General features: G+C 43.4%; 1 protein-coding gene across 1 annotated transcript in view; it reads left to right on the top strand.

Moving 5' to 3' along the window:
- The window catches only part of ACTN3 (actinin alpha 3), a 165,500-nt gene extending 155,844 nt beyond the window's left edge, over positions 1 to 9,656 (top strand). The window contains exons 20-21 of the mRNA XM_033954112.1: positions 4,931 to 5,089; positions 9,323 to 9,656. Of these exons, the coding sequence (XP_033810003.1) occupies positions 4,931 to 5,089; positions 9,323 to 9,481 (318 nt within the window). The 3' untranslated portion in view covers positions 9,482 to 9,656. The remainder of the gene's footprint in view (positions 1 to 4,930; positions 5,090 to 9,322) is intronic.
- The last annotated feature ends 13,915 nt before the right edge of the window (positions 9,657 to 23,571 follow it).

Here is a 23,571-nt window from a genome sequence, read left to right as displayed (position 1 = left end):
ATCTTACCGAGGTGTACTTACACATTCTCATATTTCCGGCCCACCGCAAGTTTCTGCAGTTTTATGTTCTGGAGCAGCATTACCAGTTTTCGGCCCTGCCCCTTTGCTGGCGACAGCGCCTTGGACCTTCACCAAGATGATGGTGGCAGCTTAACTGAGGAAGATGGATCTGCAAGTTTACCCTTATCTAGACAACTGATTGATCAGAGCTCCTTCATTGGTCAAGGGACATTGCACATTGGAGCAGGTACTTCGGGTGCTGGAGGACTTTGGCTAGAGTTTCATCCTCAGAAAGTGTCATCTGCAGCCCACACCGTCATTGGCATAGTTGGGAGTCCTCTTTGATACAGCTGCAGGCTGTATCTACCTGTCCGAGACTCGCACATAGAAACTGTGTGTCCAGATTTCTGCACTTTTGGAGCAGCCGGCTCCTTCGGTGTGGGATTATCTTCAAATTCTAGGCTCCATGGTTGCCACACTGGTTGTGGTTTCTTGGGCAAGGGCGCACATGCATCCTCTTCATCATGCATTACTCTCTCGCTGGGCGCCACACCAAGATGACTTGCAGATTTGTCTGCCATTGCCTCTACAGGCTAGGACAAGCATGGACTGGTGGATTCACCCACAATCCCTCTGCAGAGGCATACCATTCTTCATTGTCTTCTGAATCTTGGTGATGGCAGATGCCAGCCTTTGGGGGCTGGGGTGCTCATTGTAATAATTGTCCTATTCAGGGGTTGGACACTCTCACAGAGAAAGTGGTCCATCTGCCCACCATGTTTCCGTGATACCGATGATGTCAAGGTTATCTTTTTGTGCCATAGCTTCCAATTCCCCCATCTTATTCCTTAGGTTCCATGCGTTCATGTACATACACTTGAGTTTGCGGCCTGTTACTTTCTTGTATTTCCTTCCCTCTTGTGTCCATTTTGATCCATCAGAATTTCTGTCTTGCCTATGATCCGGTGAGTCTTCCCCGCTATCTTCCTGCACGGTATCCTCGGTATACCAGTTCCCGTACCATCGACTCTTGGTTGACTGTCGTCTTTCCCCTTCCTAGTTTAAAAACTTCTCAATTTCTCTCTTGATGTTGCTTGCAAGTAGTCTTGTTCCATCTCCACTGAGGTGGAGTCCATCCTTCCTGAATAACTTGCTCTTCCCCCAGAACATCATCCAGGTTAAAAAAAAAGCGACCAAGATGGTAAAGGAGATGGAACTCCTCTCGTATGAGGAAAAACTAAAACAGTTAGGGCTCTTCAGCTTGGAAAAGAGACGGCTGAGGGAAGATATGATTGAAATCTACAAAATCCTGAAGTGGGTATAAGTGGATCGATTTTTCACTCCGTCAGAAATTACAAAGACTAGGTTACACTCGATGAAGTTACAGGGAAATATTTTTAAAACTAATAGGAGGATGTGGTAAGAGCGGATAGCATAGCTGGTTTTAAGAAAGATTTGGACAAGTTCCTGGAGGAAATGTCCATAGTCTATTATTGAGAAAGACATGGGGGAAGCCACTGTTTGCCCTGTATTGGTAGCATGGAATATTGCCACACCGTGGATTTTGGCCAGGTACTAGTGACCTGGATTGGCCACCGTGTGAACGGGCTACTGGGCTTGATGGACCATGGACCTGACCCAGTAATATGTTGAAGAGCATGGGTCCAAGCACCGAACACTGCGGCACTTCACTCGTGACGCTTTTCCAGTCTGAGTAGGCATTCATGCGGGACCTTGTTGAATGTCTTCTGAAAATCCAGATATACAATGTCGACTGGTCACCCTTGTCTATCTGCCTGTTTACTTCCTCGAAGAAGTGCAGCAAGTTCATCAAGCAAAATCTTCCTTTGCTGAAGTCGTGCTGGCTGGTCCTCATCAGATTGTGTCCGTCAAGGTGATCAATGATGCGGTCCTTTATCAGCGCCTCTACCATCTTTCCTGGTCAGACTCACTGGTCTGTAGTTTCCAGGGTCTCCCCTCGAACATAAGAAATGCCTCTGTTGGGTCAGACCTGAGGTCCATCGTGCCCAGCAGTCCACTCACGCAGCGACCCAACAGGACCAGGACCTGTACAGTAATCCTCTATCTATACCCCTCTATCCCCTTTTCCAGCAGGAAATTGTCCAATCCTTTCTTGAACTCCAGTACCGTACTCTGCCCTATTATGCCCTCTGGAAGCACATTCCAGGTGTCCACTACACGTTGGGTAAAGAAGAACCTCCTAGCATTCGTTTTGAATCTGTTCCCTTTCAACTTTTCCGAGTGTCCTCTTGTTCTTTTATTTTTTCGAAAGTTTGAAGAATCTGTCCCTCTCCACTCTCTCTATGCCCTTCATGATCTTGTAAGTCTCTATCATATCCCCTCTAAGTCTCCTCTTCTCCAGGGAAAAGAGTCCCAGTTTCTCCAATCTCTCAGTGTATGAAAGGTTTTCCATACCTTTTATCAGACGTGTCGCTCTCCTCTGAACCCTCTCGAGTAATGCCATATCCTTCTTAAGGTACGGCGACCAATATTGGACGCAGTACTCCAGATGCAGATGCACCATCGCCCGATACAACGGCAGGATAACTTCTATCATTCTGGTAGTAATACCCTTCTTGATTATACCTAGCATTCTATTTGCTCTCTTAGCGGCTGCTGCACACTGTGCCATCGGCTTCATTGTCATGTCCACCATTACCCCCAAGTCCCTTTCTTGGGTACGCTCCTTGAATAACATCCCTCCCATCGTATAGCTGTACCTCAGGTTTCTGCTTCCCACATGTAGTACTTTACATTTCTCAACATTGAACTTCATCTGCCATCTCGTCGCCCATTCCCCTAGTTTGTTCAAGTCCCTTTGCAATTCTTCGCAGTCCTCTTTAGTCCGAGCTCCACTAAATAGTTTGGTGTCGTCCGCACATTTTATTATCTCACACTTCATCCCTGTTTCTAGATCATTTATAAATATATTAAATAGCAGAGGCCTGAGCACCAAGCCCTGTGGGACACCACTCGTGACCCTTTTCCAGTCTGAGTAGTGGCCCTTCACTCCTACCCTCTGTTTCCTACCCGCCAACCAGTTTCTGATCCATCTATATACGTCTCCTTCCACTCCATGGTTCTTCAGTTTCCAAAGTAGGCGTTCATGGGGTACCTTGTCAAAGGCTTTTTGGAAATCTAGATATATGATGTCTATGGGGTTTCCTCTGTCCATCCGTTTGTTAATTCCTTCAAAGAAGTGCAATAAGTTCGTTAAGCACGATCTCCCCTTGCAGAAACCATGTTGGCTGGTTATCAGAAGTTTGGTTTTTTTTCAAAATGTTCATCAATGTTTTCTTTTATCGGTGCTTCTGCCATTTTCCCTGGAACCTAGGTCAGACTCACCGGTCTGTAGTTTCCCGGGTCACCTCTTGATCCCTTTTTAAAGATAGGCGTAACGTTGGCTATCTTCCAATCCTCCGGGATCACTCCTGCTTTCAAGGATAGATTGCAAATTTGCTGCAGTAGTTCCGCTATCTCCTCCTTTAGTTCCTTCAGAACCCTTGGATGGATTCCATCTGGACCCGGCGTAACATTCACCACTTTCCAGTCTTCCAGAATCCTTCCTGATTTGATCGACAGATTGGCTATTAGTTGAAGCAATTCAGCTATAACACCTTTCAGTTTCTTGATTACCCTCGGATGGATGTCATGCGGTCCCAGGGAGTTATCGTTTTTAAGCCTATCAATCTGCCTGCATACCTCTTCTATACTGACCATTAACCCTGTCAGTTTCCTGTCTTCATTTCCTGTGTATAAACTGTCGGCTTCCAGTATGTTGTGTTTATCCTCTTCGGTAAATACAGACGCCAAAAATGTGTTCTGTTTGTTGGCGATGGCTTTGTCCTCCTTTAGCACTCCCTTTATTCCATGCTCATCCAACGGCCCCACCGTTTCCTTCGAGGGTTGTTTCCCCTTAATATATTGAAAGAACGGCTTGAAGTTTTTTGCCTCCTTGGCTATTTTTTCCTCATAGTCTCTTTTGGCCCCTCTTACCACCTTAAGGCACATGCTTTGATGTTGTTTGTGCTTTTTCCAGTTTTCATCCATTTTGACCTTTTCCATTCCTTAAACGAAGTCTTCTCCAGCAGTGCTGAAGGCTGCCTTTCTAGGATTGCCAGATTTTTACTATTTTAACTCTTCAATCTTATTTTTTAAACTTCTGCCATTTACATGGAGAATTAAATCTATGTAGTTTGTACTGATTTCTTGCTTATTGTTAGAAATTGATTCAGGTAATTTGGGAGCATTTATAATGTATTTGTCTGCTTTTCTACAGAACTCCTTTGAGCTATCTCAGCCATTGATGCCAACTCTGTAGATATAGTTGGTTTTGAGCACCCCAATATTGATTAAGTGGTTTTCTTTTTTCCAGAAAGGGGTAAGAACATAAGAATAGCCTTACTGGATCAAACCAATGGTCCATCTTGCCCAGTATCCCCTCTTCACAGAGGCTAATCCAAGTGAGAAGTACCTGGCAAAAACCCAAGTAGTAACAGCATTCCATGCCACCAATCCAGGGCAAGCAGTGGTTTCCCCCATGTCTGTCTCAACAGCAAACTATGGATTTTTCCTCCTCCTCCTTCTCTACCAATTGTTTTGAAAAGTTAGTGCCTATGAACTCAGCTTTGTTGCCTTGTTTTGTAGACTAACCCCTAATATGCCCTAATATACTATAAGGGTATGTCAGTGGTATAGCCAGTCCCACCCAGTGACAGAATATCCTTGCTGTGGCTGTTGGGAATCCCCAAACCCTGCCAGCTGAAGACTCCCATCTCATGTGAGGTGTGATGTTTGTTGATTTCACACAAGACAAATAAATTACCAAGTGTAGTCTCTCTACATCTGTCTTTTTGGCTGTCTGTTTCTCATGTCTTCCACATGTCTTTACCTCTCTTTTTGTTTCCAGGGTGAAGTGGAATTTGCTCGCATCATGGCTCTGGTAGATCCTAACAACACAGGAGTTGTGACGTTTCAGGCTTTTATTGACTTCATGACCCGGGAAACTGCTGAGACAGATACAGCAGAGCAAGTCATGGCTTCCTTTAAGATCTTGGCATCAGACAAGGTCAGTTCTGACAGCTCTCCTCCAACCAGCACCTCCTCAAAATTTCCTGAAGGGTAGCCATGCTAGCTCAGAATAGTATAAATGACAGTGTTTAGTTGCACCATATCAGTTGTGTCTAGAGAATGACACGAGGAAAAAATTTGTCCCCGCCCCGTCTCGGTCCCCATCCCCACAAACCATCTGATCCCATCCACACAAGCCTCAAATAGTTTTATACTGAACTTATTTTATTAAAGTATAAAAAGAAACAATATTCTATACAATTGTAATTTTATAAATCAAGGTTCTGGCTGCCAAACTAGAGAAAGAGATCTTCAGCTGGCAGGGCTTTGTTTATAAATGTTTATCAACACAACTAATATACTACTTTATCCTAAAGCAAATACAAAGAAATTTTTTTTCTACCTTTGTTGTCTGGTTTCTGCTTTCCTCATCTTCTCCTTATTCAATTCCTTCCATCCACTGTCTGCCTTCTCTCTGCCTCTTCCATATGCTCTGTTACTGTGCCTTGCTCTTTAATCTCTCCCTCCACCCCACCCCCATTGGTCTGGCACCCATATTCTTCCTTCCACTCCCCCCATAGTCTAGCATCTCTGTCTTCTTCCCTTCCATCTTTCCTTCCCTCCAACAGGTGGTTGTTATCATATCTCTCCTCCTTTCCTCCGCTCAGATCTATCTCCCCAATCCAGCATGTGCCTTTTTTTCTTTATCCCTTCCTTCCATCCTGTTCCCTTCAGTATCTCTCCTACCCACTTTCCTTCAGCGTCTTCTCCCCTCTCTCTCTTCCCCATTTCCCTTCAGCGTCTTCTCCCCTTTCTCCTACCCATTTTCCTTCAGCATCTTCTCCCCACTCTCTCTTCCCCATTTCTCTTCAGCATCTGTTCCTCTCACCCACCATCTCTCCACTTCCCTTCTGCATCCTTCATTCGGTCCAGCAGCCCCCTCCCTCCTTTCCGCCCACCACAGTCCGAGCATCTCCCTCCCTCCCTTCCCCTTGCTGGCGATTTTATTTTTCTCTCAACAAGCAGCTGGAGCCTTGACATCGCTTGCGGCGGCCAGAAAGCTTTCCTCTGATGCAACTTCCTGTTTCCGGTTGCGTCAGAGGAGAACTTTCTGGCAGCCGTACGTGACTTCAAGGCTCTGGCTTGAAGAAAAAAATAAAAATCACCAGCGAGGGAAGGGAAGGAGGGAGGAAGATGCCCGGACCGCGATTGGGAGGAAGGAGGGAGGGGGCTACTGGACAGCATGATTGGAGATTTTGCGCAAGGGCGATGCCTGGACCGCTATTGGGAGGAACAAGGGAGGGGGCTGCTGGACCGCACAATCGGATATTTTGCACGCATTCCCTCAATTAACGCAGGGACAAAGCCATTTACTGCTCCATGGGGCAGTGAATGGCCATGTCTCTGTCCTCGTTTCGGCAGGTTACCCGCGGTTACCGTCCCTTTGATTTTCAGATCGTACAGATCTATTTGGCTTATAAAGCGCCACAACTTGCCAAATGTACCATGGTGTTTGATGATTAACAGTTTGGACTACTGAAATGATCTTATGTTGTACCCAAAATAGAACTGATAACCAGTGTAATTTCTTCAGAATTGACATATATTCCATCCTGTCAACACCTAGTACTAGCCTAGCTGCAGCATTTTGTACCAATTGCAATGCTCTCCTTCTCGTTTTAGAAACTCTGAAGTAGAGGACATTACAATAGTCTAACCTCAACAGAACCATCCCCTGCACAACAGTTTTAAAGTCAGAGGGCAAGGTCAACAATTTCCAGCGATATAACATGTGAAGTTGGCTAAAACATGCCTTTACAGTTCTTACCTATTTGTAACTTCAGGCCTGAATCCAAAACAACCCCTAAAACAGTCATTTCTTTTCTCACAGGTAGTGTCATCCCTAACACATTCAATGAATCAGGCCACAACTCTTCTCTACTTCTTCCAACAAACATCACCTCTGTTTTTTCCACTTTTAGGCATAGACCATGACTTCTCAACCAATCTTCTATCTTTGACATACAGTTGACTCTGTTTAAGTGCATGCCATTCGGACCAAGTCTCCACGTGTGCTTAAACTGAGTGTGCGCTTAATAGGAGTGCGGGGGAGGGTAAGGGGAGGCTGTAGTTAAGCTGGCTCAGTTTAAATATGGCACGTGGGCTGCTGGAGCCTAAAGTACAAGAAAGCTATGCCCTATAGCTTGAGTGGAAGTGAAGCACTCACTTTCCCAGCTGTCCCAGAGCTTAAGCTGCTATGTGAAGCCTAGCTATTCCCAGTCAAAACGTGATTGCATTTAACTGGAGTGAACGTAACATGAACGAATCGAGGGTGGACCTATGACATCAGTGCGCATAAGCGGACTGTGTGCTTATCCGAATTGCAAATATCCGGAGTTTACGTCCATTGACTTTAATGTTAAAAAACCGGGACCTTGGTGGTAGGCTGCGAATAACCAAAGTGTGCGCTTAACCAATGTGCACTCAGGTGGAGTCAACTGTATAACGATTTATGCACTGTTACAGATCCATCCCCCACTTATGTACTGGGAAGAAAAATAAAACAACATCAGCATATAGTCGATATGAAACCTGCAGTTGTTCAAACACTTCCCCCAATGATGACCATGGGACTGGATGAGATCCATCTCAGGATATTAAAGGAGCTCCGAGAGGTTCTGGCAGGTCCTCTTAAAGATTTGTTCAATAGATCTTTAGAGACAGGAGAGATTCTGCAGGACTGGAGAAGAGCGGATGTGGTCCCTCTTCATAAAAGTGGTTGCAAAGATGAAGTGGGAAATTACAGACCAGTAAGCCTCACTTCGGTTATTGGAAAAATAATGGAAACGTTGCTGAAAGAAAGGATAGTGAACTTCATAGAATCTAATGGATTGCAAGTTCCGAGGCAACTTGAGTTTACTAAAGGTAAAACGTGCCCAATGAATCTGATTGAATTCTTTGACTAGGTAACCAGAGAATTGGATTAAGGACGTGCGCTAGATGTAATTTACTTAGATTTCGGCAAAGCCTTTGACATGGTTCCTCATAGGAGATTCTTAAACAAACTCCATGGGCTGAAGTTAGGGCCCAAAGTCGTGAACTGGATTAGAAGCTGGTTGACAGATGCCAGAGGGTGGTGGTTAATGAAATTCACTCAGAGGGAAAGGTGACTAGTGGAGTGTCTCAGGGATTGGTGCTAGGATTGATCCCTCCCTATGTCCAACAATTCTCCTCTTCATCTCCCCATGTGCCCCCTTTCTCTTTCCCTCTCACTTAGACACCCAATTCTCCCTTTCTACACATTCCCCCACCTCAGCATCTCTCTCTTTCTCTCCCTCCCTCCATTCTTCCACCCTAAGACTTCCTTCTTCCGTGTCCCAAGTTCATGCCCCCTCCCTCCTTCCTTCCTTTGTCCGAAGTTTGTGTTCCCTCTCCCTACCTCCCATGTCCCAATGCACTCCTCTCTTCCTCCCTCACTCCATTCTGTGCCCTGAGTACGTGCCTTCCTCCCGCAAGCATTTTCTTTCTTTGTTTCTCTGCACCAAGCCGTGGGCAGCAGCTCCTATGCGCATCCCCCAGCTGAGCTGGAAGCCTTCCCTCTGACATCCAGTCTGCCCAGTTGATAAGCATACACAGAATATATAACTCAATATCAAGCTCCTCATCCTCAATATTTTTTTATCTGTTTCTTTATCCATTTTCCTATTGCTTCCTTCCTTATATATCCCAGACATGCCAAGAATCTGCAGTGCAGTCTTTACCATCTCTTCTGATTCAGGTCTTGTTATCTTCCTCTTTGATTCTTTACAAGATCAGTACTTAATCCAATATCCTGTTTTCCTTCCCTGTTTTAGAATCAAACTTTCCAATAATCCACAGAACCAGTAAGGCCATTGTTCAAACTATCCAGCCCCCACCCCCCAAGATCATGCGAGTTTTAATCATAATTCTTTCCATACAGGTTTATCCCATCCTTCATAGAAGACCCATGCAGGTTATTACAATTTGTTCTTGGAAGCCAGATGCAGTCATACAACATTTTATGGAAAATACCTAGTGTGTCTAAATGTACGGTAATTCATATTGAGCTACTACTGAAAAAGGTGTGACCTAAATCCAAATAAATGTGTGTCACTTTTTAAGGGTATAGCTCAGAGCAAATTAAATGTTTCCAACTCCCTTGTCTTAAATCCACCATTTCCTGCTGACCATTGTTGACCTCTTTCCACAGAACTACATCACAGCAGAAGAGCTTCGCCGTGAGCTGCCTCCAGATCAGGCTGAATACTGCATCAGACGAATGACCAAGTATGTAGGAGCCGATGGGGTGGCAGGTGCCCTGGACTATGTCTCCTTCTCCTGTGCCCTATATGGCGAGAGTGACCTGTAATGTCCTTGCCTTCCTCCTAAGGCCCTGCCTTCTGATTTAATCACACAGTAAAGAAGATGATATACCCTTCTGTCACTCTCTCCCTCTGTAATAATGTCTGAGCCATTGCATGAAACAGGATCTGCTGCTCTCTTGAGAAAGGTGTTAAAAAAAAGTAAAAGGAAAGAAAGAGAAACTTTTTTGATTTGTTTGTTGATTTTTTTAAAGTTTTCCTCTTCCTCCTGTCATAGGGGAAGATAGCTGGAGCTTTATTTTATTCATTTTTAAATGAATTTCCAAAGTGAAAGGGAAGCCCATGCCCTATTACGCATTCTCAGTTCAGCCCTCTTTGCAGAAAGGCAGCTTCCAATCTCTCTCCACCTCTGTATAGTATTTCATTATGGCAGTGCAGACAGACTGAGCTCTATAATTGGGCCCATGCTTCACACAAACCGCCAATGCCAATACTGATCTGTTGCAAGGTCAGAAATGCTGTGGATGATCAGTACTTCATTGTCATTCTCCTCTGCTTGGCTCATCCTGTTCCTGATGACCTAGAGCTTGTTGGCAGTACTCAAGGGTCTAAGGGTAGGAATGTTGTGCCAAGACAAGTGTAATCTGCTTAAACAATTCTCTACCCAAAATTCAGGATCATCTAAGTCATGTGACTTTGTTCATAAGCAAATTTATTACTCACTCAGTTTTGTATCTACTACAATAGACACTGAGTCTAGTTTTTTCTTTAATGCTATAATGCTAGGATATGAAAACCCACCAATATGATAGAATTGTACATCCCAACCCACTGCTGAAGGTATAGATTTCCAGGATAGCCCCAAGGAAATATGCAGGATAGAATTTTGTATACATTGAAACATAATCATGTATATTCATTATTGGGTATACTGAAAACCAGACCAGTTAGGTGCACCTCTAAAAGAGGGTTACAAAACACTGCAGTTCTAGGAACTGAGAAAGCAGAGTTTGTTGCAGTCTCTGATATATTGGACTAGCCAAGAACTAGCTGCAGATGCTGATGTATACGAGGTCCCTTCTGCAGAAGGTATGTTTATCTGGGCAACACTTCTCTAGCTAAATCTTCATAACAACACAAGTAGAACCTTCCAACAACTAGCTTACAACTAGGTCCAGGTAGGCACTTTTCAGGTCAAACTACACAAAAATAAAATGGGAAGGACCCCTCCCTATGTCAATAAAATCAACCAAACCCAAAAGTAGGGATAAAGAGATGTTTCCACTGGGATCTTTATTCACAATTAATCATACAAAAGTGACTCAACACGGTCAATGTTTCAGTACCAATGTGATACCTTCTTCAGGAATAAAATGTCTGTGTAGTAACAGTAGCAGAATGCAGTCCCTTGTTACACTGCCAGAACCATGAAGCCAAGATAGCTCCAGACTTTGTCTTCAAGGACGGTGGTCAGTTTTCAAAAAGCCAATCTGAAGTTTAAATATTGAAATGTGCACAGTGGGAACAAAGGGAAATAAAGTGACACATAAAACAGATGGATATCCTGCAAGCACAGCTGATAAATGGTGTTAGCTTCCCTTTGGCCAAATGCATGTTGATTGGAACCAGCCAGCCAGTGTTGGGCTATAACTAGTCATGCTTAAAGAACTTAGAGGCCCTTCTACACTGTGGTAAGCAATAGCACAGGGCTGTGCTACTGTCAACTGTGCTAAAAATAGGAGCCTGTATGTTAAAAACATAGAACTGGGCTGGATCTGGACATGACAAGGACATGCAGAGGTATGGGTCAATATACTATGTACTAGATGCCACGACCACTGATCATGCTGCTGAACTTACTCATAAGAGGGCAGTTAGTTAGTAAGTGTAGCTGCACTACCAGAAATCTGATAGCACAGTGGTGCTCTTAACTCCCTCCTGATTCACTTCCTGTGAGCTCTCTGTGATGGGTCGAGCAGTAATTTTTCCATCACATTGCCAGGACCTGCTGTGTTCCGGGCCAGGTTTTCTAACAACCCTCTCTGTATTCCTACACATATACACTTCTAGACACTCTTGAAGGTATAATGAACACGTTTATTGGTGTACAAGACTTCAGTTTGTTCCTTCACAAGCTCAGAGAAACCAAAACTCTATACTTTAAGTTCAGTCTCTTAGTCCAGTGTAACAGTTTGTTCTATATACAGCATGAATTCCCATTCAGTGTTTAATAAATTACCGTATTTTTCGCTTCATAAAATGCACCGGACCATAAGACGATTTAGAGTAAGAAAACAAGAAAAAAAAACAAACATTCTGAACCAAATTGTGTACTAATATATACCAGGCTCTGCACCCAACCCCACACTCCTTGCCAGGCTCTGCACCCTGTCCCCCCTCCCTGCCAGGCTCTGCTCCCTGTCTCCCTACCAGGCTGTTCCTTTCATTTTTCATATACACACAATACACACAGCAGATATGAAAGATATGAATTCTCAAAACTGACATTTTGATCACTAAATTGAAAATAAAATAATTTTTCTACCTTTGTTGTCTGGTGATTTCATGAGTCTCCTTTCTTCCTTCACTCAGGCCCATCAATTGTCCCTTTCTGTTCCCTCCCTCCCATGTCCCAAGTTCATGCCCCCTCCACCTCACTGCCCTCCAGCCTTTGTTATTCGTCCTCCCTCCTTCCCATGTCCCGAGTTCGTGCCCCCTCTCTGCCTTCCAGCCTTTGTCCTTCCTCTCTCCCATGTCCTGAGTTCATGCCCCCTCCCCCTCACTGCCTTTGTTCTTCATCCTCCCTTCTGCGCCGGAGCCTGCCTTCCTCCCTCCTACCGTGCCAAAGCCTGCCTACTCACCGCTGATTCCTCCTCTGTCCCCACTCTGCTGCCACCGCCGCTGCACCACAACTCCAGGAAGGGTAGGGAAGGGCCAGCGTGCAGTGATTGCACGTCGCCAACCCACAAGCCTTCCCCCAACATCAGAACTGATGTCGAGGGAAGGCTTGTGGGTCTGCAACATACAATCGCTGCACACTGGCCCTTCCCTTCCTGGAGTTGCAGCCCAGTGGCGGCGAACAGGAAGCAGGAGCAGCGGGTGGGGAGCAGCAGCAGGGGCAGGCAGCAGGCAGCCCGCGTACCCCCAATGGACATTTTAAAAAGGTACGATGGGGTGAGTGGGAGTGTTTAAAAAAGTTACCTTCGCTTCATAAGAAACACCAAAATTTCCACCCAATTTTGGATGGAAAAAAAGTGCGTCTTATGAAGCAAAAAATATGGTAATCAGCTCTTAGCAATTTCAAAACCAGCGTGGCTTACCTCAGCCACACCAGATATTAGCTGTTCCTTTCAAATCAGTGTTAGGCTCTCCAGCACATAGCCTCAACCAAATGATAATTGGCTTACCTTAGCCAGCACCTTTACTGTACAAACTTCCAATACATTCAGCAGGCTTCTCATCCAGCCAAGCACAACACCCTCCAGGGGATTCAAGACAAAGTTAGACAAGTTCCTGCTAAACCAGAACATATGCAGGTAAGGCTAGACTCAATTAGGGCACTGATCTTTGACCTAAGGGCCGCTGCGGGAGCAGACTGCTGGGCACGATGGACCACTGGTCTGACCCAGCAGCGGCAGTTCTTATGTTCACACACCAGCTCATCCCAGTAACCTTTATCAGTCTTCAAGTTCTGAGCTTCCCCCGTGGTTCTCCTTAACCCACGGCTTCTGAACTTTCTCTGCTCAGGGAAGACTTTTTGTGGAGGCTCCCACCTTCCCACAGGTACCCTCTCCTAGAAACCTCTCATGGGGACCTCCCAGAATGGATCCCAGTCTGGGCTTATGAAGCTCTTCCTGCCTGGGTTCCACCCCATGACTCAGCAGGTTAGCCTGTTCATGCTGTTCAGCACCACCTGCTGGACGAGGGTTGAGCTCTGAGCTACAAAGCCCAATGCATCTTGGACCCTGTAGTTCAGCATCACCTGCTGGATAAGGATTGAACTCTGAACTACAGAGCTCAATGCATTCTGGACCCTGTAGTTTACCCACTAATTGGCCAGCGCCCTCTACTGCCCACCAACATAACAACATCACTCGTGAGGAAGAATCCCTGACTCCCTCACTCTCCAACTCTGCTTCAAGCCCCAACAAAAGAAGCAACCCTCCCTAAATTAGACCCTGACCTCCTAACTCATACCCTGACCTCCTGCGTTAAGGCCCCCTGACTCCCTTCCTTATATGACTGGATACCCCTAATAGTGGTGCTGTGAGACTACCATTAGGGGTCAGATGCCATTTTGAAGGTGGCATTATTCCATGTGGCAGTGGAGAAGGACTGCTGCTGCCAACTTAGAAGTTCTTTAGACCCCAGGTAAGTAAGGTGGGATATGGTTTCTATTGTGGGAGATGGGGTTTATTTTGAGGAGAATGGGTTTGGACTGGGGAGCTGGGAGTTCCTGAATTTGTAAGGGGGGCATTGACTCGGAAGGTTGGGTATGAGTTGGGGTCAGGATCTAATTTGGGAAGTGCTATTTATTTTATCAGTGCTTGAGATCAAAAGGGGGGGGGTCTAAGAGAAAGTGGCCTGAGACACTGGGGTTTTTTTAAAATAAATTTACATTGTGGCCTGCATCAGAGGAGAAGCTTCTGCCCACAGACGTACGCGACTGCAAGCAGGCTCCGGTGGCTTCAGCAAGTTACTCTGTAAACTTAAAACGCACTGCGAAGGTACGGGGGAAGGAGGGAGATAGATACAGATTCAGCCTGTAGGTAGGAAAGGGGGGGGGGGGGGGTCGTGCGCAATAAGTGACTGTGTGCATTCCCTCCCTTAACTGTGGGGATGGCCTTGTCCCTGTACCTGCAGTGAGCACTTCCCCCCTCTCCCCCCCATCGGGTTACCCGGCGGTTCTACTACATGTCTCAGAATACCCGGAACTTTTGGGTCTCAGTCTTTACAGCAGCTTAAAAGCCTAACTCCGGAAAGACTCTAAGAAACACTTGAATAAAATACAGTATTTTGACTAGTGTCACTGCAGTCCATTGTCTTTATCTGCTTATACTCTGGAATGTCAATATGCTTATTACTGAACCATATGTGTGTAAAATGCAGTGCTTTTTTCAAACAAAAAAAGTGCAAGAAGGGACCGGTCCTTACAATAGCCACACCCTCTGTAACAAGCCACAGAATCTATGAAAAGGCAGCAATTAAAATAATTACACCAGGCCTTAGAAAATTTTGCTCGAGGGGGAGAAGAATAAGCTAGGTTGCTAAAAACTCCCCTATGCTCTCCTTAGTCACCCCTGCAAAATATGTCTAGAGCTTTGCCACATACAGAATAAATAATCATGAAAGCCTTGGCCCTTTTATTTGCCCTATAATTATAAGAAACGAGGCTCCAAAGTCACCTTCAGATGGGGGGAATAAGCTGTGTGTCAGTAATTTTCCATCTGCTTTGGAAATTAGGGTTTGAGGATCTGTGTGAGCTTTCTGGTGTACTGTGTAATATCTTTGGAGCTCATTTTCTAAGTAGATAGACATCTCAAAATGACCACAAAAATGGCCATTTGTCAAAAATGTTTAAATTGCAATGTTTGAAAAGGTAGAATTTGGATGTTTCCAAATGAGTCCATCCAAATAGTAATGGGATGTGTTGGAGGTGTGATTTGGGTGGGCCCAAAATTAGGATGTCTTTCAGCAATACAGTCCCAGAGAGTAATAACTTAATACAATACTAAGAATCCCTCTATTCCAATTTAGTGTGGTGGGTTACAAGATTGTATTGCCAGAAAGAGCCACAAGGCCTCTATATAGATTTTGATAGATGTACCCTAAGTGCAAGAGTAAAAACTATCGAGACTTGGGTAAATCAGAGTTCCAGGCTTATACCTGTATGTAAAGGGCCATATCTCAGGCCTCTTTGGCACCATTACAGGTGTACATCTTTTGCTTTTAAATGATAATAGTGAACCCACTAATAAGTGTTTCTAAATTTCTGTGATAAATATATAACAATGCAAAATTGAAATCCAGGCAACTAAAAAGGTGCTCAAACCAGCAATTTCATAGTACTTATCTCAGGCACTCCTCAAATTCATAGCGTTTTTTCAGTCGGTAACTCTCCCTGTGATGGTTCCTGGCCCGTATTCGCCACTAGGAAATAAGGCTCAATTGTGCCCAGTTTCAGGAGTATTTCCTTCTTCAGGGTCTGAATAAATGTGCTTACAAACGACTTTATACAATTTAGTTTTAGAGATAGAGGTCTTGTGGCCCTTTCTGGCAATACAATCTTGTAACCCACCACTCTAGATTGGAATACAGGGATTCTTAGTATTGTTTTGGCAATAATGGAACAGGAAGACATTTGTATTTAGTCCTATTTCAATCACATCCAAGTAATAAAAAGGTGCTCAGATTGGCCAGATGACCACTGGAAGAATTCAGGCTTGACCTCTCCTTAATCTCCCAGTTGATGCTGTCCCCCTTTCACCCCCTTAAGAAGTGAAACTGAAAGAGGATACCAGACACCAGGGAATGTTTTTGATCTTTAAACGTAAGAGAGGAGTTGTAGAGTGTTGCTGAGCCTAGCAAGACGTGTCTGAGCTGGGCTCCTGTCCCCGAGCCTCAACTGCCATTATAATACTATAATTAATCCCAGGGCCGCCATCAGGGCAGTACTACCAGTCCTGCATTCAGGGGCCCGGGCTCCCCCAAGGTCCTAAGCAGTGTTCCCTCTAAGGCAGCGGTCTCAAACACGCGGCCCACGTGTGGCTCTCCAGGTTTTATGGAGGCATTATTCTCTTCCTTTTGGAGCAGCAGCCGGCTCGTTCGTTCAAAGCCGCGGACTGGCGGCTCCTTGCGCTATCCACTCCTGCATCGGAAGCCTCTCTGACGTCACACCATCAGAGAGGCTTCAGGCGCAGGCGCGGATCTCGCAAGGAGCCGCCACCCGCGGCTTTGAATGGAATGAGCCGGTCAGACACGCTGCTGCTCCAGTGGCGTACCAAGGGGAGGGGCGGTCCACTGTTCTCCCTAGAATGCGGCTCGTCTAGAGCAGTGGTGCCCAACCTGCTTCCCTTCCCTTCTCACTGCTGCCATCGGGGATCAGGCTGGCACCGTGTTCTTTGATCTCCCTGCTTCTCTTCCCTGCAGGGCCGACCAATTCTCGCGGCCCGACGTCAATTCTGACGTCGAGAGGACGTTAATTCTGACGTCGAGAGGACGTTCTGGCTAGCCAATCGCTGCCTGGCTGCCCGGAACGTCCTTTCTGACGTTAGAATTGACGTCGGGCGGCGAGAGTTGATCGGCCCAGTGCAGAAGAGAAGCAGGGAGATGGCTTGTTCCCGATAGCGGTAGCAGCAGCAGCAGCCTATTCCGCGGCGGTGGTGGCATGGGGGAGGCAGGAAGGAAGGAAGAAAGAAAGAAAGAAGGTGTGTGTGGGGGGACGACAGGGAACCAGAAACAAAGCAAAAAAACGGGACACAGAATCAGAAAAAGACAGACATAGAGAAAGAAAGAAAAAGTTGGGGGAGGGAATGAGGTCTGGAGGAGGCTGAAAGAAGGGAAGAAGTATTGGATGCACAGTCAGAAGAATAAAGTGCAACCAGAGACTGATGAAATTACCAAAGGTAGGAAAATGATTTTATTTTCAATTTAGTGATCAAAATGTGTCTGAATTTATATATGCTGTCTATATTTTGCACTATGGCCCCCTTTTACTAAACCGCAATAGTGTTTTTTAGTGCAGGGAGCCTATGAGCGTCGAGAGCAGCGCTGGGCATTTAGCGCAGTTCCCTGCGCTAAAAACTGCTATTGTGGTTTAATAAAAAGGAAGGGGGGTATATTTGTCTATTTTTGTATGGTTGTTACTGAGATGACAATGCATAGAGTCATCTGCCTTGACCTCTTTGAAAAAAAACCCAGAATAATTAACATTTTCTCAGCGTATAGTGTGCTTTGTGTTTTTTAATTTTATTTATGGTAGATCATTTTGACTTGGTCATTTTAAAGTAGCTCGCAAGCCCAAAAAGTTTGGGCATCTCTGAGCTAGAGCGTTGAAACTGTGTATTAATATTTTATCCCCCCTTTTACAAAACTGTGGAGCGTTTTTTAGCGCCAGCCGTGGTGGTAGCAGCGCTGATGCTCAGAATTCTATGAGCGTCAAAGCTAAAATCCACACTACAGTTTTGTAAAAGGGGGAGGGGTTAGTTTGTGATGACATATTCCATACTAGGTGAAGGTGTTTTCTGTGTTCTGTGTGTTTGAAAGACATGGTTTTCTGTTAGGATTGACGATGTAGGATTGATCTGTGCTGGTCTGGCTTGTTTAGTTTTACAATGGGTTCATTGATGTACTGCTCACTGCAATATGTAAGATGCTGCCTTTTCCTAGGTACTCATGTGTGACGTGTGGCTTGTTACTAAAAATCATGGAAGGACCCTCAAAATGTAGACTCCTATTGCCCTATATCCCTGCTTAATATAGATCTAAAAATCTTTGCAAGAGTTTTAGCAGATAGATTAGCATGTTATTTACCTCAACTAATTGGGACTGAACAGGTTGGATTTGTCAGAGGCAGACAATCAGTAATACATGCACATAAAGTTTTGATGGCACTAGTGACTGGAATTCCTGGATTGTTGGCTTGTTTAGATGCACAAAAAGCTTTTGATAGAGTAGAATGGTCTTTTCTCTTTCCGATTTTATCTTATATGGGTTTTTCTGGATGGTTTTTAGAAAGTTTACAAACTCTATATACTAATCCCTGAGCGTTTATACTGATTAATGGGACATGTTTTTCTTCATTTGAAATTATGAGAGGAACTCGACAAGGATGTTCTCTTTCCCCGTTATTATTTCTTCTTTATTTAGAACCATTATTACGTACTTTGAAAAAAGATGTTCATATTAAAGATTTTCAGGTTAAAGGTAAAGAATTAAAAGTATTGGCTTTTGTGGATGATCTTATGCTGATTTTGACAGATCCAGAGAGTTCCTTATCCTATTTAATTGATGCATTGGACGAATATGGGTTTCGTTCTGGATTTCAGTTGAACTATCAAAAATCAGTAGCTTTACCATTTCAATCCACGTTACCAACAAGATGAACTGGACCATTCCCTCTAACTTGGGCTTCTAAGAAAATAGTATATTAGGGAATTACAATTCCGCAAGATATTTCCCAACTTCATAAGATTAATATACAACCTTTAATAGCCAAGACAAAATTGTGTTTTTTGGTATGGAAACAATTTCCTATATCTTTAATGGGGTGCGTTGTGCTTTAATAATATAATTATTTTACCTGGATGGCTACCTATATCTCTTTCAAAGAAAGTTGAATCTCAATTAGATAAAATTATTAGAGGATTTCTTTGACAAGGAAAATGATCTCATCTTCCCTTATGTAAAAAGGGAGGTCTGGGATTGTTGTCTTTAAGGAAATTTGTAGAATCTTGTCACATGAGACATATTCATGATTGGTTCATCTCTACATCTTATTTTTCTTGGACTCAAGTAGAACTTCAGTTTTGGAAACCTTATCATTTTAGCTATCTTCTGCATGCTCTTAGAGTAAAGGCTGCTGTTCTGGGGAATCCTTATTATTTTCTGATTGCACCTCTGAGATCCACTTGGAGTTAGATTTGAAATCAGATGAAATTGAAATCTCTGGTTTCACCTTTGTTAACTATTAATGATAATGGGTTTTTTTCCACTAGGTATGAATTTGGTAGGATTTTTGAAAGAAAGAAAGAAAGAGAATATTATATTTTTATATCAAATTTTAACTGATGACGGTACATTGCATACGATTAATCAGTTGTGTGTTGATTATGGTTGGAATAATTTAGATATTTTTTTCTTATTTGCAACTCAAACAATATGAGGGGCTTAATCGAAAGGAACGTTTAAGTCCGTTTTCATCTAAGTTGCAAGTCATCCAAAGTAAATAAACAGCCTAGGACAAAAATACGTCTAAATTTTTTTTCGTTTCGAAAATCATCATCTGATTGTCCAAGTCGCTAAATTGTCAATCTTTATACCACATTTTCATCCAACTTTTCATCCAAGTCAAAAATACCTAGAACAAGCACTGTTGGACGTGGGAGGGGTCTGCAAAGTGATGGACTAAACACCCAGACAAGGCACCTAAATAGTGGGGTACCTTACAGGGCACTGCTGTGAACTTTACAAAAAGGGTGTCATGTCTTCATCTCACTTCAGCTCCCTTATAGGTCATGGTAAGCCCCCCAAACCACCTCCACAATCCCCTAGACCCCAATAGCCACCCCAATAGCCCTTATGGCTGCAGGAGCCACTTATATGCCAGTGCAAAAGGGTTTTAGGGATGTATAGGGGAGTGCGCGTTTCAATATCAATGCAGTGATTACAGGGGCTTATGGGCATGGGTCTACCTCTTTATGGGTCCCTAGCCCACCCCCAAGAAGGTTTAAGATGCCTGTTTGCAGCACGACTAGGCTTTCCTATGCCAGGCGATGATGTTCTAGAGGCACAATTTTCAAATTGTGATTACTATTTTTATGGGGGTGGGGGGTCGTTGATCACTGGGGTAGTGTGTGGGGTCTGTATTATGTGTTTGCAGTGCTTATCTGGTCACTTTAGGTGGTTTTTTGTGACTTAGACCATGTTTTAAATGGTCTAAGTCACAACGTCCAAGTTCCGTCGACCCTGTGCTGTATAACTTTCAGTTATACATGCAGTACGACTAAGTCTAAGCCTGCCCACATCCCGCCCAAATCCCACCCTTGACACTCCTTCTGACGCACCCTATTTAGCTATGGTCATTCAGCAGCACTATGAAGGCCTAGGTCGTTTATAAATACATCCAAAACCCGGTTTGATTATCGGCACTTGGATGTTTTTGACTGATGATCATCTAAGTGCCGATATAGGCCAGTTTTTGGACGTTTTTCTCTTTCGATTATGAACCTCTATGTATCTTCTATGTCTGCTTCGTCACTTTTGTCAAGTACGTTTGAAGAACTTTCAGAAGCATATTGGTTAGATGCCCAACTGGTAGTTCCTTTAAAATATTTTTGTCGATCAATGCTAGAACATTCTCCATTATTACACTTCTCCCTTTGTATTTGTGGTTACAGCAATCACAGTTTTGATTATTTGCGTTTTTTAGCTTATTGGCTCCTCCCCCAAAATTACGTCAGCTTGCATAGAAAAATTGCTGATTCCAAGCATTTACAGAGAAAATTGCTGATTCCCAGCATTTTCTTCACCGTGCTTTGCCTCTCCTTCAGGAACAGGCCAGGTCTCCCACCATGTTATTCGCGGTTTCACCATATTCATGATGATTTTAATAGAAAACAGCGAATAACATATGAAAAAGTTATTCACGTTTTTTCTGTATTCACGGGTCTGTTAATCCCCTATCACAGCGAATACAGAGGGAGAAGAGTAGACTTTTCTAAAGTGGCTCAAGATTGGAATGATGAATTACAAATTAATTTGAATGGAAGTCATATACAACGTTTTTTGAAGTTATTATATGGTATTCTACCTGACCTTTGAAATGGGATAAAAATTTATCTGTAGATTATTCATAGCACCCTGATGTGCATTTTGAGATGGATAACCTGGACATACTGGCCTCACTTGTGTATGCTGGACACTACAGACATTTTTAACATATATTTTCCCATAACCTAAACCAGCTTTCTTTTACAAGCTAACCAGATGGCCCAGCCTGTACCTTGCTGTCTGTGAACACATGTATCCTTTGAAACGCTAACCCCCCTGGCCTTTGCTGCAAAGTTCTTGTCTCCATTCCCTGCTGGGAGGATACTTCTCCAAGGTTCTGCTGAGCTGTTATCAGTGCTGTATGACTTCACATATGCAAGGCACCCTGAAAAGCCATAAAACATTTATAACAAGCAACAATCCCTGCAAGATGATGGGGGAGTAGAGAGATGAAGGAGCTTGGTACCAAGACAGCACTTTTAACCAGACTGGACATTTGCTGCCTGTCTCTGAAGCGAGTTATGGGAACCAGGCACAGCTGGGGTGCTGAAAGGTCACTCTTGCCAACTTTCTGCATAAGACTATCTACAAGGTCGCCATCCTGAAGATGTACAGCGTTGCAAAACCACAACTTAGCCTCTGCAAGGTGATAAGGATCTCAGAGCTGGAGGAAGAAAGTTCACGAAGAATTATCTGTTTCTGCTCAGGCTTTCCTCCTGGGGGGGAGAAGTGAGAGAGGCATGGACTGGAGGGGAGGAATAGTTAGGAATACATTTTTGTACCAATAGGTAAGTACATGACCAGAGTTCGGGGATGTGCTTTTTGGAACAAAGGAAGAATTTCTCTGTATAAAAAAAACATGCATCACAGGTAGAGCCAGAGAGATTCACTTGCTTATGTCAGCGGGGGAGTGCTAGGCCCCTGCTAGGCATATCAGTGTAAGTTCTACTCTCCATTGCATATTCTGAACTGACAATATATTTCTTTCTGCTATGCCTTTGCTACTGTAATTTTGTAAGTCTTTATACTAACAATAAAAATATTGTCTGTTTTGGAAAATACAATGCCGTCTCATAGTCATTCCAATGAGGTAAAATAAGTGGCTTTACTTCAATTCAGAGCAACAATTATTCCTTTAGGTTCTTGTTTGAAATGTGGACATCAAAAAGCAACGTTATCTCATATGTTTTGGGAATGTCCATTGGTTAAACAATTCTGGTTAATTATATTTTCAAAGGTTAGCAATATGTGGGGTGCTAGATGGCACTGTAATAGTTATAATTTATTTTGGATATTTGATATTCAACATCCTATACCTAAAGGGTATAAAGATTTTTTGAAAAGAGTGATTCTATCTGGTTTGAAGGTTATTCTTTCATTTTGAACAGGGTCTCAAAATCCAAAATATGGACATTAGCGTACTCGAATGATTAATTTGCTAATTATGGAAAATTTATGTATTTCTTTTTTTAAAAATTTCTTTATTCATTTTAAAGCCATGATTAAGTGCAGAATATAATACAATCATATAACTCTATAAAAGCACTTAAATACATTTACAATTATAATTTATGACAAATAGATATATCACCCCCCCAAAATTATATTCAAAAAATACACTCAAATTGAAAAATTGAAAAATACATTCCAACCCACCCACCCACCCTTGACGTGTATGACCAAAGGGCATAATCACTAATCACTCTTTGCAAAATTTTGTCCATGGCTCCCAAATCTTCTGAAACTTCTTATAATGTCCCTGATGTATAGCCATACTTCGTTCCATCTTAAAAATATGACATATAGACTCCCACCATAAGGTATAGTTCAGTCTATCCCAGTTTTTCCAATTCCTTAAAATAAACTAAATGGCAACCCCTGTCATAATAAATAAAAGTTTATTATTGTGAGAAGATATTTGACTTTTAGCTCTCATCATAATGCCAAATAGCAGTGTCATATGTAAGTGCCAGTGGATTTTCCATTACTTTGTTTATCTGATCCAAAATGGATCTCCAAAACTGAAGTATAAAGGGACAATAAAATAATAAATGATCTAATATCCCAGGTTCAAGATGACAGTGCCAACACCTATTAGATTTGGAACTATCTAATTTCTGTAACCAAACTGGGGTCCACTCCAAACTGCTCTATGTAACACAAAAAATCAAGTTTGTCTCATAGATGCAGACACCTCATCTCATCCTCCAAGTCCAGATTCATGGCCATTGAGACGCAGTAATCTGATGCTTTATCTCAATGCGCCAAATGTCATGAAGACCAGTTTTTGGTTTCTTATTCAAAAATCCAGATATTAATTTATACCACTAAGCGGCCTGGTGACCCAGGAAATCTGCCTGGAAGCACAGGAATGGCAAACTTTACTGATTTTTAAGATTTTTCCAGTCAGGGAACCCCTCCTGAATGGCCTGCTTCAACTGCAACCACCTATAACTTTGAGATTTAGCAATACCAAATTTTTGTTGCAGTCATGAAAACTCAAGCAGCTTTCCGTCTGATACTACATCGTCTAAAGTACGTATGCCCGCCTTCATCCAGTACTTCCAGATGACCTTAAACCCGCCAATTTGAATTTTGGGGTTCTATAGCAGGTACTATAGAAAGGACGGCCTACAACACCAAACAG

Source organism: Geotrypetes seraphini, chromosome 8 (assembly GCF_902459505.1).
Source record: "Geotrypetes seraphini chromosome 8, aGeoSer1.1, whole genome shotgun sequence".
Taxonomy (NCBI): domain Eukaryota; kingdom Metazoa; phylum Chordata; class Amphibia; order Gymnophiona; family Dermophiidae; genus Geotrypetes; species Geotrypetes seraphini.
The sequence above is the reverse complement of the archived record's forward strand: the minus strand, read 5'-3'. Positions and strand labels throughout refer to the sequence as shown.